The sequence below is a fragment of the Lissotriton vulgaris genome, chromosome 4_1 (assembly GCF_964263255.1).
Source record: "Lissotriton vulgaris chromosome 4_1, aLisVul1.2, whole genome shotgun sequence".
Lineage (NCBI taxonomy): Eukaryota > Metazoa > Chordata > Amphibia > Caudata > Salamandridae > Lissotriton > Lissotriton vulgaris.
Genome location: NC_141691.1, coordinates 352,190,053 through 352,208,017, shown reverse-complemented (window position 1 = coordinate 352,208,017; position 17,965 = coordinate 352,190,053). Strand labels below are relative to the sequence as shown.

The 17,965-nt window shown below is 42.0% G+C and overlaps 1 protein-coding gene across 1 annotated transcript in view; it reads right to left on the bottom strand.

Moving 5' to 3' along the window:
- Positions 1 to 17,965, bottom strand: part of LOC147718741 (sodium- and chloride-dependent neutral and basic amino acid transporter B(0+)-like) — a 255,411-nt gene that overhangs the window by 174,216 nt on the left and 63,230 nt on the right. The window contains exons 3-4 of the mRNA XM_086918728.1: positions 17,759 to 17,890; positions 6,401 to 6,562 (exon numbers count right to left, since the gene is read on the bottom strand). Of these exons, the coding sequence (XP_086774854.1) occupies positions 6,401 to 6,562; positions 17,759 to 17,890 (294 nt within the window). The remainder of the gene's footprint in view (positions 1 to 6,400; positions 6,563 to 17,758; positions 17,891 to 17,965) is intronic.

Sequence of the window (17,965 nt, the reverse complement as noted above, 5' to 3'; positions counted from 1 at the left end):
CTGTGATAGTCCATCACAGATATGCGGCGCCGGGAGACCAAAAGAGGGGAATTTCTACAGACTAGGTGAACTGCCTTTTTGCTCCGAACGGCACACCAGCCTACCGCGAACTATTTTTCCCCTCCCGGTTATCACAACACTCGTGATTAATCGAGATCCGGCACAGCCCAAATATATAACCTTGGTAATCCGAATACAGGATTCCACACTACGCCCGGACTGGGCTTTCCATCTATACGAACCTTTACCCCTGTTTCGTTTCCAACGAGGATACGCAACAGAATCTACACACTGACCTGCCCTATTTCCCCCTAAATCACGAACACAGAATGGTTAAGGATTAGACGTCCTGGTGGAATGTCTTTAATCCCAGAAGTGTTTTAATTAAGCCCTGAAGATTCGCAGTATGTTCCCTGCGATGAAACACATGTTGGCTTTTGAATTGGAACAATAAACAGAAGTGTCTACTCCAAGAACAGACTGTTTATCCATCCATGTGTTTTCACTTCTTGATACCCATTCTCGGAGAACCACGATTTGTTTAGATCTGTCCTAATTATTTCTTTTGTTGTTCTACAAAGACTTACATCAATACTAGTCTATTACTGTATGTGTATAGTGCAGGGGCATTGTTGATTTTTCTATTGTGTGGATTAGCTTGCTGGTCCATCTTGGAGCGGGTGTGAAGTATTACCGCTCGCCTCATTGCCTACACTGACTACCCTTTGAAATATATCACCTTACGGCCACCCAGGTAGTGCGCCTAGCAATTCTGGAATACTAAAAGACCTCCTAGCTGTTTTTGAAAGCTGTGATAGTTGATCATTATTTGCTGCCCAATATAACTGAAATGATGTCTTCCTTGGGTGGGGCCACACACTTCTCCATGTTAGATCTCTCTTCTGCCTACCACCAGGTCAGGTTACACCCATCTTGCCAAGATTTCACGACCTTCATCACTCCCTTCGGTACCTATAGATTTCTCAGGATGCCTTTTGGCCTGATATCAGCCGCATCGGTCTTCCAGAGGGTGATGGAGGGCATCTTGGTTGGTCTTCATGGTGTTATAGTCTATCAGGATGACATTTGGTACATGGTGTGACGCGTAAAGAACATGATGACAGAGTGTGTGAAGTTTTAGGTAGATTACAAGATGTGGGACTCACCCTTAGACTAGATAAATGTAAACTTGGTGTAGAAACTATAGAATATCTTGGGCATATTATTTCTGGGTCAGGTATTAAACCTAAACCGTCGTTTGTGGTGGCCATCTCCAAACTCAAATATCCAGACAGTAAGGATGAATTGATCACATTTCTTGTCATGGTCGAGTACTATAATAAGTTTGTTCCAGGGTTTGCCCAGAAAACTGAGAGGATGAGAACTTTGCTAAAGAAAGGACAAGAGTTTATCTGGGACAAAGAGTTGTCTTAATCATGCCCAAGATCTAGCCAGTTTTGATCCCACCAGGGACTCATATATTATGACAGATGCTAGTTGTAAAGGCATTGGGGCTGTTCTTTTACAGAAAGGGGAGAAAGTGGACAACACCATTCTGTTCATTTCAAGGCCACTAAGAGGGGCTGAATGCAATTACTTGGCTGTGGAAAAGGAGGCTCTAGCCATTTACTGGGCTGTTCACAAGCTCAAAAAGTTTGTGTGGGGGAACAAATTCTCTATCATTTCAGACCATAAACTGCTTAAAGAGGTATTTGAAAAGAAAGGGATTGATTGTATTTCTCATCGGATAAGGAAGTGGGTCGTTGCCTTACAGGACTTCAAATTTAGTGTTTCCTATTTGCCCGGTTCCAGCAATATACTAGCTGACTGTTTGTCCAGGCTTACTGGGGATTGTCTCTCAAAATGATGATACTTCCTTCTGTAATGAGGACTTATCAGATGATTTTAAAGTGTGCGCTGTTACGGAGGGTGTTATCACAGAGGGTGAATGGACTACTGAGTTAAGCTCTGACTCTATCTACCCTTCAGCAAATCGTTGGGTTTGTACGTGATGGTTGGTGTGAAAAGAAAGACTGTAATGAGGAGATTAAAGGTTTCTGGAGTGTGAAAGATCAATTGTCTTTACTTAATGGTCTGTCAGTGAGGGGAAGTAGACTTATTCCTCCTGAAAAACTAAGGTCCAAGATAATTGACAATGCCCATTCTAGTCATATGGGTATTGCTAAAACCAAAGCGAGAGTTAGGGAAGTCTATTGGTGGCCCGCTATGGACACTCAAATTGAGAGATTGGTGCGTGATTGTGCACAATGCTCTGTTAGCGATAAAATATTAAAATGTAGGACGCAACCCATGGTAATCAGGAAACAGTCTACAGGTCCTTGGGTAGATATTTCTATGGGCATTCTGGGTCCTGTCAAAGTCAAAAGTCAAGACAAATATTTTCTTGTATGCGTTGACATGTTTTCCAGATGGCCTTTTATTAAGATTGTTAATCGAGTGGATTCTGCTTCTGTGGTCTCTTTTCTAGATGAGTTGTTCACCAATGAAGGTTTGCCAAGCTCAGTTCTTACCGACAATGGGGTGCAATTCACTTCTGGAGTTGTTGAGTGTTTTATGAGTGAGAGAAGTATTGTTCACAAGCGTGCTTCAGTTTATCATCCAGAAAGCAATGGAATTGTCGAGAGATTCAACACAGATGGAAACAATGGATAAAAAAAAGTGTGAATATGATGTGAGGAAAGCTGTGAAAAGAACTGTTGTGTGTGTTGGAGATTTAGTGAGGATTAAACTGCCTGAGAGAAAATGTGGTGTCTCAAAGTTTAGCCAGCCTTTAAAAGTTATCAAGCTGTTAGGTAATGCTGTTAGGACACAAGACCATAAGGTTTGGAACCTCAACAGGATTGCTGTATGCTGTTCCAATAATGTTGAGGAAGACTTTTCTTCTTCTTCCACTTCTTCACCTGCTGGTCATGTGAGAAGATCTGCATGGGAGAGATCTACTCCTTCTCAATTAAAAGATGTTGTTTCTTCTTAATCGTCTTCTCTTTGGGTTCTATTCATTTTGTTGTTTATAAGAGGGAGGTGTTGTGGTATTCTTCATTAAGCTGAGCCTCCTTCATGTGTTCTGTACTGTGGCTCTTGCATGTGCATAAGGTTCTAATGTGGAATGTATTTAGTTTAGAATGTTTGACCTCAAGCTAAAGTCAGTTGTATGCTGGACTTTGGAGGATAAGGTCTCTAGCTCAGAGTTTACAATAAAACTCTTATTAACTTCACCTCTGACTGCCTGTTCGTCATTTCACGACTACACTACACAGAGCTCACCAGGCACTGCTTTGGCACAGGCCCACGCCAGGGGCTCAACACATAAGAACCTTGTAGCACTCCAAGCCCAGGTCCAGGGCAGTCACGATAGAGCGCTCAGCCCGGCCATAAGTCCCAAAAATCCCATAGGGCAGAGATGGGCACAGATAGGCCAGCACGCAGGGCCTCCCAGCAGAAGACAGCAGCTGGGTCCCACAGCGGTACCTCCTGACAGTATCTTCTGTTCCAAGTCCGATCAGTTCACACAGGGTCACAGTCCCAATATTTATATTACCCAAGGCCTTTGTGATGCCCTGGTACAGGGCCCTGGACCCAGTCCAAAGTAGTTCTGGGGGGCACTTGTCAAGTGCACGACACTTCCCATTGTTAATTTATGTCCTGGCCCAGAAATACATTTGGGGGATGGAGCCATCGTTGTGGAAGGCAGGCACAGCCCTGTTCAGGTTCAGGTGCTACTCCTCCCACTGCTCCAAATGCAGATCAGGCCTATTCAGCCTAACGCTTACTCACCCAGACTCTTTGGAGCCACTGAATCTCCCCAGCCCCTGTCACTCCAAGGCTGGACAGTCAATACACAACAGGCAGGCACAAAGACACATAGCACACAGAAATGCCTACTTCTAAAAGTGCCATTTCTAAAATAATGATAATAAATCTGTGAACACCAGTATGCAGCACTTATCACCACTATACCAAACATACCAAACTTGATGTCGCTACTTCTCTCATGTCAGGAATTACCACTGAAACACATAACAGGGAATCCCCAATGCATTCCTATGAGAGGGCAGCCTCACAGCAGTGAGTAACCAAATAGGCTGTTTGTCACTACAAGGACATGCCACAAAGGTAAGGCACATGTCCTACCTTTTACCTACATTGCACCCTGCTCATAGGACTAGCTAGGGCCTTCCCTAGGGGTGACTGATGTGTAGTAAAAGGGGAGTCACGGATGTGACAACCACTTTATTAGCCATGTCACAGCGGCAGTAAACTGCGCACGCAGGCCCTGCAATGGCAGAGGCAGGAGACAGGTTTGAGAGGCCACTTTGGTGTGTGGCGCAGCAGCGCTGCAAGCCCACCTGTAGCATTGAATTTACTGGCCCTGGGTATATGAGATACCACTGTACAAGGGACTGATAGGTAAAATAAATATGCCAAATAGGTGTAGACCAATCTTACCAAGTTTACCATAGTGAGCACATACACTTTAACACTGAACAGCAGTAATAAAGTGCCCAGAGTCCTAAAACCACCATCAACAGGTCAGAAAAAATACTGGGGGAAAGCAAAAAGTTCTGGAATGACCCTGCAAAATGGGGCCAACCCTAAAACCATGGTATCTATTCTAAATAACTTAATTCATCTGAGAGAGAGGGCAACATTCCCACCTTTGCATTAAAGTCTCAGGCCAAAATTAGGTTAAAAGGACAAAACATATGCAGTCGCCATCTCTTCAATGTGAGTAAAAAGTCCCCTCAGGAGTACATGTTTCTGGCCTGAAAAATCATTATTATAGAAATTGATCATTATTACACCAAACTTAGGACCCCACCTTAATTAAAAAATATGCATATAGTCCCCTACAGGCATGATAGGTACAATTTTACAACCAATTCCCACTTTAAACCATTTGGCTAGGCCTTCCCTGGCACACCCTGCAATAGAAGGAGATGCAAAGCGGGTAGCTGTGGATTTCAGGTCCTAGCTCAGCAGGCACCTAGGGAAACCTAGCAAACGTGCACATTTTTATCGCCATTTTGGACACAAAGAACGGATACTGGGGGAATCCGGGGTGGGGTGACTTGTATGGGTCTCACAAGGTCTTTTTACCCGGAATCCCTTGTAAAACTCAAACCTTTGCTAAAGAAAAATACATTTCCTCACATTTCTATGATAGAAAGTTCTGAAATATGTGGAGAGCCACAATCCTTCTTCCAGCCAGCTTTCCCCCAAGTCTCCCAGTAAAAATTGTACCTCACGTGTATGGATAGGCCCAGTGCCTGCGACAGTAAACGCCCCAAAACACAACATTGACACCTGCCATTTTTCAACTCAAAACTGACCATTTTTTGGGAAAGTGGGTAGCTGTGGATTCTGGTCCTAGCTCAGCAATCAGCTAGGGATTCCTAGCAAACTTGCACAATTTTGAAACCCAGACAACTGGGGGAGTCCATGGTGGGGTGACTTGCGTGACTCTCACCAGTTTTTTTTTACCCAGAATCACTTGCAAACCTCCAACTTTGAATTAAAAAAAAAAATTGTCACATTTCTTTGATGGAAAGTTCTAGAATTTTGGGGGAGCCACAAATTTCCTACCTCCCTGATTTGCAAGATGCCTCCCGATAAGAATGGTACCCTACCTGTGTGGTTGGGCCAATAGACCATGACACAAAAGGTACTAAAGCGCTACATTCATAGATGAGCAATAGGGGCAGCTGTAGTATTTGGGGACTTGCTGTGCTGCCACCCACGTAAACCTTTAAACCATAGACATTTTTGAAAACTAGACAACAAGGTGATTCCAGGAGGATGTGCCTTGTGTGGATCCCATGAGGTTTTCTTACCCACAATGCCCTTGAGCTTCAAACCTTAAACTGCCTGAAACTATGTGTTTTTCCTTGCATTTCCTTGATGGAAATGTCCAGAATCAATACGAATCCACAAAATTGCTACCACCCAACGTTACCCCACTTGTGCTGATAAGAACGATGCACCTCTTTTGTAGCTGGGCCTAGTTGGGAGCCTTGATCCCGGTTTGATTTATTAATGTTACATGAATGCGCAAGGCACTGTATTTAAGTAGGATTTTGAATCGGTGAGAGTTGACAATCATTTCCCACCAATCTTTGCTTACAATCAAGATAGCAATGAATTGCAAAATGTGTTATGTATTTATGTTGAGATGCATTTCTTGGTTTATAGCATTCTGACCATTATTCAGGACTTCACTTGTAGTGGGTAGCAACAGTATTGGCATCTTCACAAAATGGTGTGCCTTGGCATTCCTTGACTGACATTTTGTAGGAAGGCAAAAGCATTCTTCGGTGGAATGGAATCACAGCAACATGATAATCCCATTCACGCACAATAAAGTGTTTTAAAATTCGCTTACCACCAGCATATTTACTGCATTTTTCATCTGCCCAAACACCGCAATCATTCCAGGGTAATACACTTCGGAAGGAAGCAAATAAATAGAAGGCGCTGTAGGCAATGATAACATTGTAATAAATTGCGATTAGAGTTGCAATAACGACCATAGTGACACCGACTCCTGAAAGAGAAAATGTAAGGGCGCATTATTCACTGCAACCTCAAAGAAAGGGGAAATATAATTTCTTTGCTGCGTTTTGTTTTAAGTACATTTTTCAGTTTAACACACTGAATGCATTGCTATGGCCGCATACAATATCAATTTCTCTCCATAAAATTTCATAAAAAATATTATGCATTCAATAATTTAATAACACGTCATTACTGATTAATTGAGTAAATAACTGACATGCCTGATCCTCTGTCAGTGCATTCTGGGATTTATTTATGGAGTCAAGTAGTTGACAAGAATGAACAAGCTCTACCAAGCTGACCCTGCTTCAGCTCACAAAGCAATTCAATGTTTTCATCCAAACAGTCCATTTTGGTCTGCAACTCAGGCCTGTCCGGAAGCGGATACAATCAGAGAGGTAAATGCATTACCTTGAATAACGACTGCACCGGTAACTCCTGTAGGGGCAGAGGATACGCACTGGGTTTCATTAAACATATTCTGGCGTTGGGTACCCCATCTGGCTCCGATAGCACACCACTTTAATGAGCCAGTTATGAGCATCTGTATTGTCAGCGAAAGACATTAGCTTTCTCCATCAGTCCAGGGTCTAGTTGGGTGCTACATCAGCCTACCTGAAGTCTTTGGACGTAAAACTTCATTAACAGAGTGTATTTTCGTGCCATAATTCCTGTTTGCAAGATTTCTGGCCCAAAAGGGACAAAGAAAGCATCTTTCATCTCCGAAGTTATTTGATTGGCTGCATGTTCACTTGGTTGAAAAGAGCAATTTATGGTAGTGCATTTCCCAGGGCAAAGGTAGTATTATAACCAGTCCTTGATTACATGATTAATGTCATGCGCAAGACTTTATACCAATTCTGGCCAATGGAGTGTCAGCATGCATCAGGGTTCATTGAACCATTGTAGCGTAAGGTTCAAGTATAAGAAAACACATTAGTTGGGCATAAATGGTAGAAAGGACCGAGGGCTGCAAATGGAAATGCATGAATTTGTTAATAAAAAGAGGGATTCAGGCATGCATTCATTAACACAGAACATTTCTAGTTGTCTGACAAATAACTGATGCATCCTTTGATACCATAAATGTTCACACTGTATGTTTGAGTTTGACATCATACTCGGTCATTCACAAGAAGAAATGTAATAAGAAGAACAAGTAACACCTGAAATTTCAAAAGCTACTCCAGGAGGAAACTAGGCATCCTCACAAGGGAATGAGCGGCCTCTTGGAGAGTAAATATTTCAGAATGAGTGTGAGGTGGCTATTAATGAAGTTAACAGCTTTGGGGCATAGGCATGACTTTGATGGCGCAGGGCAGTACAGCAAGTCACCTAACTGCTCTGCCCTGTGTCACAGGGAAAGGGAAAGAAGGCACTATATTTATCCAATATGGCACATTCCTGCTTTTTTCTCTTGTGCCGTTTTGCAACCTAGCGCCAATGAAGTCAACCTTGTACCATGGTGCAAGGGTGCCTGCGTTGTATGCAGGACTGTTTTCTTGCAGGAAGAGGGACCTTTCTGCTCAAAAACAATCCTGAGAAGCTTTTTCTTCTTTCTATGTGTGCTGCAGAGTGCAGTACATACACACATAGAAAGAGGAAAAAACGAGGAGAAATAAAGACATTTTCTCCTCTTTACGCCTCTCTTGGTGCATTCCCAGGTTTACCTTTTCTTGTAAATCTGGGAATACATCAAAATCCATGGATGTTGCATGGGAACACCCACGCAACACCCATGGAACGCCTTCCTGGCTCAGAGTAATGCAACAGGGAGGACGGTGGCAGAATCTTCCCGACCCGCTGTTCGCCAGCAAGCTGTTCCAGAGTGCCAGAATCAACTAAGCACTGATGCGTGGGGCTCCTTGGACTTAGGAATCGCTTTTAAAGCTTTTAACATTTTCGCCGTATTTGCAACATTTGCACTATTTTAACTTAAATTGTCACTCACACTGCTGGTGGTCTTGCCGCTTTGGCCGCAGTGTTTCCTGGAGCCTTGGGGGACAACAGGGGCTCATTTCTATATAGGGAAGGCTGTGCCTAATGATATAGCCTGCCCTCCCAGGTCCGACTCGGCACTTAGAGCCGTTGAGTGGAGGGCGGTCAGGTAAGAGCAAGTCCCTTCCGCTTGGAACTGCGGTTAGCGCACTAGTTTTTCCGTGACTAAGAGCTATTTACCCCTCCTATCAGTCTGAGCGCACAGCGGTCGCGCGCAGGGGCTCGCCTAAGAGCTCGCCTAAGGCAAGCCGAAGAGAAGCTCGTCTGCGCCCGTCCGCGACTGGACGGTGCCAGGGGCCAGGGGCCATGGGCTCTATACCTAAGAGTCTGGACCTTCCTGAGCGTCATACCATCTGCTATCCAGCTCAGGTATTGAAAGATCTTCGACCAGCTTTTCCAGCAGTCTGTATGCGAGACACATGGCCGTGTCTCGAAGGCCCTTTTTCCTGTATTAGCTGTCGACATCAGGCTTCTCTTACCTACCCCCCCCACCAGTATTTGTAATATGACATCCGAAGGGTCTTACCCTCAAGAACCGTCTACCAAACATCCCACCTGTAGCAACATCGTAGTAAACCCAATACAATCTGGGCTAAAAAGTTTCCTTATAAATATTCGTTACTTACCCAAACACTATCAGGAACTCTGGGACCTTGTCAACACTATCACACCAGATATCTGTTTTCTTACGGAGACTTGGTTGAAGCCCCACACGGTGTCGGCCATCATGTTGGGGGTTCCAATCGGATTTAAGGTTCTTAAATTAGACGGCCCCATTAAAACAGGTGGTGGTATTGCTGTTATATATAGAGAAGGCTTGGAGGTCTCTTTATTAGATCAGAGATGCTGCCCTCAGATGGAGGCCATGAGCTTTAAGATCAGCTCTACATCTAAAATCCATTGGAGGGGGGCATTAGTCTATCATCCTCCGGGGCCGAGTACAAGCTTCTCGCTCACTCTAATGGAATTACTAGCCCCATATTTATTTTACTTGGAGATTTTAATATTCACATAGATCTCCCTAACCATCCAGACACAGTATCCCTGCTCTCCGATCTCTCCCACTAGGACTAGTAATCCAGAATAGTGGTCCAACACATATAGGTGGACACACCCTGGACTTAAATTTTTGTAACTGTCCTAAGATTAAATGTGATTCACCTATCCGAGTAAGCTGGTCTGACCATGATATGGTCGAATTCACACTCTTAGGCCCCACCTGCCACACCACAAGTCTCTCCCAGCAGTCTGGCGACGACAGTGGCATAAGGTAACTCTGGAGGGTTTACAGAGGGTATGGAATGAACCTATCATTCTTGTGAATGACGATGTTGAGAGTGGTCTTATTAAGTACAACAGGGCCCTCCTAGAGGCAGTGGATTCACTGGCACCTCTGAAACTCCATAAACAGTACCCAAGATCTAAACAGGAAGTATGGTACTCGTAAGAGCTGAGAATAGAGAAGCAGGGGTGTAGAAAGCTAGAAAAAACCTGGAGGAAGTTACTTACACCTCTTGGCAGGAAGTTATACTCAGAGGCTCTGGCCATCTATCACAAAATATCAAATTGGCCAGGAAAAACAGCCTCGCCCTACAACTGACCGAAGCTGGCAACTCTACCAGAGAACTTTACAAAATTCTTCAATCTTTTGTAAAACCTGTGGCCTGTGAAAGTCCTGATGATTTTCTCGAACTCTTTGCGATGACATCTCAGCATTTTTTTAAAATAAAATAGAGTTAATACATGAGAAAATCACAAAGGCCGTAAATCCCAGGAGTAATGCTGACTATCCCATCCTCCGGACATCTAAATGTGAAAGCATTTTGCTCTCTGCATTTCCGGAAGTCAGCTTAACTGATGTTGTCTCCCTATACACCCAAATTAAGACAGGGTCTCCAACAGATATTATCCCTGCTAAAATGGTTGCTCCCCTAGGTAATTTGCTCTCCACCGGCATCCAAATGGTGATTAACCTCTCCCTTAAGGAAGGGCAGGTGCCCAATGATTGGAAAAAGGCGCTACCATGGTCGGACCTTTCCAACCTCCGTCCGATCGCTCTCCTACCCTACCTTAGTAAGATGGCCGAGAAGCACGTGAATACACATGTGTCTAATTTCATTGAGGCAGCGGGCGGTCTGGACCATTCACAATCTGGGTTCAGACCCAACCACAGCACCGAATCAGCTCTCCTCTCCGTGACCGATAACATCAGGATGGCACAGGAAAGAGGAGGCTCTATGATTCTGGTGCTGTTGTATTTGTCCGCTGCCTTTGACACGGTGTCACACGAAATTCTAATCGGCCGTCTGATGAGGGTAGGGATAGGTGGATCTGCCCTGCCCTGCCCTGGAGAGTTTCCTCTCTGGCCGCTCACAAACTGTCCGATTGGGCTCCCATTCTTCTATCTCTAGGGAGCGCACCAAGGGAGTTCCTCTGGGCTCATGCCTAAGCCCTACACTCTTCAACGTGTATGTGGCCCTCTTGGCCGACATTGTGAGAGAATATGGGTTCACGCCTATATCGTATGCTGACGATACACAGCTCTTATTTCCTTTTCAGACCCTGACACCAGCAGTTAAACACAGTTTTGCTGCAGGTATGAGAGCTGTAGCCGACTGGATGACCTCCAATTGCCTACAATGTAATGTGGGCAAGACGGAGGTCATGCTTTTCGGAGAGGCTCCCCTCCTCTGGTCACCTGACTGGTGGCCCCTGGAATTGGGACCTGCCCCCTGCCCTAAACAGGTAGTAACAAATCTTGGGGTACGCCTTTATCAGTCACTGCTTCTAAAAGATCATGTAACCCAGGTAACGGGATCTTGCTTTAGGGTCATTGGGCTTCTGAGGCATGTATTCCCGTACCTAGCAGATAGTCACAGGAAAACATTGATTCAAACGCTTGTGGTCGGCAGGCTAGATTACTGCAACGGGCTTCTTCTCTCTGCCAACAAGGAACAACTTGGTAGATTACAGGTAGCCCAGAATACGGCAGCCAGACTGGTCCTTAACGTTCCAGCCAGATCCCCTTCACGCCCTCTTTTGAACAAACTCCACTGGCTGTCTATCCGCCAGCGGGTTAAATTCAAAATATGTTGCGTAATCCATAAATGCCTATTTGGCACTGGCCCTAAATACCTGACCGAAAAATTTAAACTTTACGAGCCAGGTCGTTCCCTGCGCTCTAGGAACCAACTGTTGCTTCAAGTCCCGCGGATCAAGAAGGAAAGGCAGGGTGGTCGAACACTTTCCTACAGGGGTCCCACTCTTTGGAACAGCTTACCCCTCACCCTGAGACAAAACTCCAATTTAGGAGCTTTTAGGAAACTCTTAAAAACACATTTGTTTCTGACTATCTAATCACCGCATCCCTCCTATCTGGTTTTGGTCTCTGGTTTATGGTTTATGGTAAGAACACAAGCGCGGAGATACCCCTTCGGGGGTCGAATTCCTGCGCCATACAAGCGAATAAATAAATAAATAAATAAATAAACACAGCAATTTGAGCTGCTTTACATTACTCACGATTTATGAAGCCGCACAAGGTGGCCTTGCATAGCTTCAGAAATCTCATTTTACATTTGTGTCACTCTTGCACCACATTGTTAGGTGCAGGAGCAACGTGAAGGAGCTCATAATTATGGCCTTTGTTCTTATGAAAAACTTATAGGAGCAATGCAACGTGGCATGTAGCATGAGAGGCAACTTTAACTCTGCTCACTATTCTAACTAATTCTCCTATATGTCAGTGGGAAAGCAATAGCTGTTAAGAGTTTCCTTATACATGTATCTGGTATAGAGACAAAATATCGACTCCAAAATATCGACTGGACATAATATCGAGTTTTAAATATAGACTGGACAAAATATCGACTGGACATAATATCGACTACAAAAATATCGTTTTTCAGGTAAGTGAAGTAATATCGACTGTATAAAATATAGATAGCAAAAATATCGATTTTTTAATAATATATAATATTTTATAGTGTATTTTTATGTAATAATATGTGTGAATAGTGTGTATTAATGTTATAAAATATTTTATTACATGAATTTTGTTTTGATAATAATTGCGTAATGTAATTCTGTAGCGGGTTGTGGGTTTATAGGGGAATAGGGTGGGAAGTAATTTAATAATAATTAATTAATTAATATATGTTGTTAATATTTTTAATTAATAATTAATTGATAATTAATTAATATTAATTAGTTAATTAATTAATATAATTTTGAATATATTTTGTATTAGTAAATAATTGTTAATTAATTAATTGTAATTAGTTAATTACATTAATTAGAGTACATTTTTTATATATATAATTTTGTGTTATTTTTAAGTAATTAATTTTGAAAAAATAATATTAATTATTACAATAATTACACCCAATGTTCTAATATATTTACTTTATTGTTATTGTTAATTAATAATTAATTGGTAATTAAATAATATTGATAAATTTTGGGTAAAGGAGCATTTTTAGGGTTCAGGGTCAGTTTTCAGTTCATGGGTAAAGGGGTATTTTTAGGGTTCAGGGTCAGTTTTCAGTTCATGGGTAAAGGGGTATTTTTTAGGGTTCAGGGTCAGTTTTCAGTTCATGGGTAAAGGGGTATTTTTAGGGTTCAGGGTCAGTTTTCAGTTCATGGGTAAAGGGGTATTTTTAGGGTTCAGGGTCAGTTTTCAGGTCATGGGTAAAGGGGTATTTTTAGGGTTCAGGGTCAGTTTTCAGTTCATGGGTAAAGGGGTATTTTTAGGGTTCAGGGTCAGTTTTCAGTTCATGGGTAAAGGGGTATTTTTAGGGTTCAGGGTCAGTTTTCAGTTCATGGGTAAAGGGGTATTTTTAGGGTTCAGGGTCAGTTTTCAGTTTTTGGGTAAAGGGGTATTTTTAGGGTTCAGGGTCAGTTTTCAGTTTTTGGGTAAAGGGGCATTTTTAGGGTTCAGGGTCAGTTTTCAGTTTTTGGGTAAAGGGGTATTTTTAGGGTTCAGGGTCAGTTTTGGGTTTTTGGGTAAAGGGGTATTTTTAGGGTTCAGGGTCAGTTTTGGGTTTTTGGGTAAAGGGGTATTTTTAGGGTTCAGGGTCAACAAATAAGATTTTAAAAAATTATTTTTATTATTTTCCTTTCTTATTTTATTATTATAATTTAATTTAAGTCGTTTTAAGTATATTTTAGTAATTAAAATTTAATATTAATTTAATTTAACACTGTTTTTAATAAAGTCGATATTTTTTACATCTATATTTTTGTTAACGATATTTTGTACTCGATATTTTTGTACTTACCTGTTTGTAGATACAAACTCGATATTTTGACTGTCGATATTTTGTCCACGATATTTTGGCAAGTCGATATTTTGTCAGTCGATATTATTTCAGTGATCCCATGTATCTGTATGTATCAGGTACAGCTTAATGAAATATTGGTGCTGGTGCACTACATTGCCTCTTAATGTTACCGGCAAAGCATGACAACAAATCTGAATTCTTTGAGAAATTAAAGTTTTAATTGGAGAAAAATGTTGCATGTTTGTATTCATACACTTGAGAATGCTGAGTGGCTAAGCACTGGCTATGGACAACAGTTTGGAGATTAACAATGACTGATGTTGATGATCACCTACATTAAACTCCAATTAGAGACCCACCTGTGTTTCATACTTCTAGACATGATGATGCATGGAACACAATTGTCAGTATCAGAAATGTAAACCTATGGTTACATTGCCACTATGGAGCTTGCACAAAATAAAAAAATATAATGATGACATTGCCTCTTCTGACATGTTGAAATAAGTAAGATTAGGAAAGGAAAGTATAATTCAAGAAAGTATTTGCAACTTTACTAGTTGCATTTCTTTATGGAGAAGAGTCTACATGAATGTGAGTAGTGGAAGAGATGTCTTCTTTCATTCCTAAATGCAGTGAAAAACTAAGTGACCTCACTTCTGGGAGACAGTTGTCATGCAGACACCAGCCATGGATGCAAAGCAGTCTTTCGAGTACTACACAGAGCGCTTCCTTCCTTTGTAGCTTGGAACTATGATGAACAAATATGGTAGATATCCCACTTTTAACTACATTTTCCAGACAGGGGATGTGGATCCACTGTCCAAGGTTTCAGAACTGGTTGCCAGTGGTTTTTTCAAAAGTAATATTCTTGGTGAAACTGTCCTTACCAAATATGTTCTGCCATGCTAAACCAGTGGCATAAGCAGCACAACACAGAGTCCTACTGCAGCACATATATGCTCACAGAATAGCAACTCAAGGTTCTGGGTTTCACATAACAGCAGAAATTTACAGAACCAGGGCTATATGGTTATGCTGGACTGGGTCATATCTAAAATTCTGAAATATAAAATTTTTTTTGCAGAAAAAGCATCAAAAAGCACAAAGAGCAATGATAGTCTGTGAAAGTGTTAAACTGGGACATTGGTGCAGTATGAGGCGAACTGCAATGAAGCCTTGTTTGGATACACCAAGTAGATTGCTGTCCGTGAATGTCTGGAACCTAAACATAGTTCAAAAAGGTTAGTTTGTAAGTCCAAAAGCAGAAAGGGACCTTGCCCATTTTTGAGAAAAAAGTCCTCTTTGAGGAGGCTGCTGCTGAAATTGTAGCCGCCATTGTGGACCCAATGAACGGATACTTGAAGGAGGTTGGTAACTCTGGAGGTTTAGAGTTTTTCCACTGAAAACCCCAAATGGGATGTTTTTTCAAAAGTGGCGGGGGAAGGAACATGAAATTCAATCGGATTCTGTGGAACTGGCTGTTGGATATATCTTTCTGCAGGGCCCCCTGGAGCACTCTAGGAAAAGTTTCTTATGGTGCCCAAACAACCACAGGTGTATACTTCTAAGGCCCCCAGGACCTCTGGGGAGGCACTTAGAAACTCTCAGGGTGCCAGATTTAGGGCAATAGTAATGGCAAGTTCAGTTCCAGTTGACACTGGTCAACTGAATATTGCAGAAAAAATGCCTTTTTAGCTTGTTGTGTCCCTGTAGCCATAAGTGGTCATTCAACTGACCCTTAGAGCCCACTTCTTTATCCTGTTAACAAGAGGGAGAAGATCAACTCCTTAAGGTCTTCTTATAGTTCCAGTCCTCCTCCGATCTTCTGCAGGTCCAGAAAGTGTTCTCAGGTTGGTATCTTGGAGTGCCACATTTACGGTTGGCACCAGCTAGTTGGTGGGGGTGAGCCCTTGACACTTCCTAACAAATGGAGTGCCAGGTCCCAGGGGCAACCATATCCACTTTTTTTTAGTAGTTCCTGTTTGCTTTACTGCAAACTGGCCCAAAATGCCAAGAGGGATGTGCATTTTAAAAATGGCAAAATATTTCAGCCACACTCAATTTCATCTCTGAGAGTTGGGGTTGTGTGTGGGACTGCAATAGGGAAAGGACCAGTTTCCTCCCAGATCCAACACTAAACATCAGTTTGATGCTAGACCCACAAAAACCAGGAAATGGAATTCTAGTAAAATGAAGCAGGGTGCATCAGTGCCCACATAGGGAATACACAATTATTGTTTTTTTTCCTGTTTGATCCGTTTTGTGCACAAATAATTTACATATGCTTCAGACAGACCTGTCAGGCAGGTGTTGACGCTGCTGTGCCAAAAGAAAGCCCACATTCCCCACTATGAATACTAGGCTGAGCTCAAAGAAGTAATTCCTGCCAATTCCGGTTGACCTGGCAAGTGATTTATTGTGCGCGCTGTCTGGAAGAATTTCACACCTCATTCAGGCCAAGTAAAGGCTATCAATTGCAGCTGAGGTAATGCAAATTATCCTCCAGGAGCTCCAGGCAAGTTAAAGGTAACTATCTAAAAGTTATTTGCACTTAATATTTTTTTTAAATAAAATTACACCATTAAATTGTATTTTTAATAACTATTAAAAATAGTAATTTCATTATTTTTGTCGCTGGCCCCATTACAGAGGTAACACATTACGATATTGATTGGCACTTTTTTTTTACATAAGGCAGATAAAATAGCTTTGTGGGTCTTGTCACCTTATGAACATGGTACTATTGTTTTTCTACATGTACCACTTTTAAATACAATGCACCCTGCCTTTTCGGCTACAAGCCTATGTAAGCCTTACTAATGTATAAAAGAAAAGTCCTTATCTGTTAAAAAATTTTAATATGACTGGTCGCACAGCAGATTTTATATTGCAGTAGTCAGGCTACACAGGGTAGCCCTGGTGCGCTATTTGCATCACCCGTGTAGTGGGTGGCACAATAGGTGCTATAGTCCACAAGTGGTATTTGACTTCCAGGCCCTGGGTGCATTGTCCACACCATATTGTATGGGCATTAGGGCAAGTTAAATGTGCCAATCAGGAATAAGCCCGTTTAATCATGTTTAATAGGGGAGCCCAGGCACTTACCTCCAGGTTAACAGGGTTAAATTGCACAGAGTTCTGATGTCAGCAAGAATAGGGTCCAGAAAAAACAGAACATTCTTGGGTGATTATTCCGAAAAGGCAAATTCCCAACACTTTCTCGTACATTTTTTGGAACAGGCTTTGGCTTTAAGCCATAACCTATCATAAAACATATCTTTGCAAACCACTCAGGTGAACTCAGCCTTTACCTTGTTTAACATGGATTGCTAATTGCACCCTAAACTTTAGTGTTTTGTTAACGGGGTACCAGAAATTGTCACACACAACCACACTTGCCTCCAGGACTTAATTAAGTCCAGGACTTAATGCTATTCCCGTGATATCCACCCACACATGCTTATACAGTAACTCACTTCTGTATATGATTATGATGTTATCCGTGATATCATCAATTATTTCATTTGAGTTGCCATCAGAGATGTCATCAATGATGTGATTTAACATGTCATGAGCATGGCAATATTTGAAGTAATAAGCAGTAAAGTCAGCTCACTAAACTATAACAGATAAACTTCAGTATTTTGGTTAGTTTTCAAACAGTTTTTGTGTTATTTTAAAACCTAGGTAGAACATCACTTTAACCTTTGTAATTGTGAGGAATGTGCATATGCATACATACTTTCAAGTCATCATAAGACATTGTTTGTCACATTCTAAGTGATTTTGGTAAGTGAAGGCACTTGTTTGTCTGCTTTCAAACCTAGAGTAATTTCAAAAATCATAAATAGCAGCAGGACAGATAGTTTAACAAATATGAGCTATAATCTGGTAACACGTACCTTGGAAAATTGGTAAAACCTTCCATGTTGCAATAGCTCCTGAGCTGGAAAACTGTCCAAGGCAGCATTCGAGGAAAAACAAAGGAAATCCAACAAAGGCCAGCATGATTACATAAGGTATGAGAAATGCACCTGGGGAGAAAATAGAGGTAAAGCATAATAACTAAATTGTGTGTTGTATTCAGAATGTAGACACTTTTGGCCCGA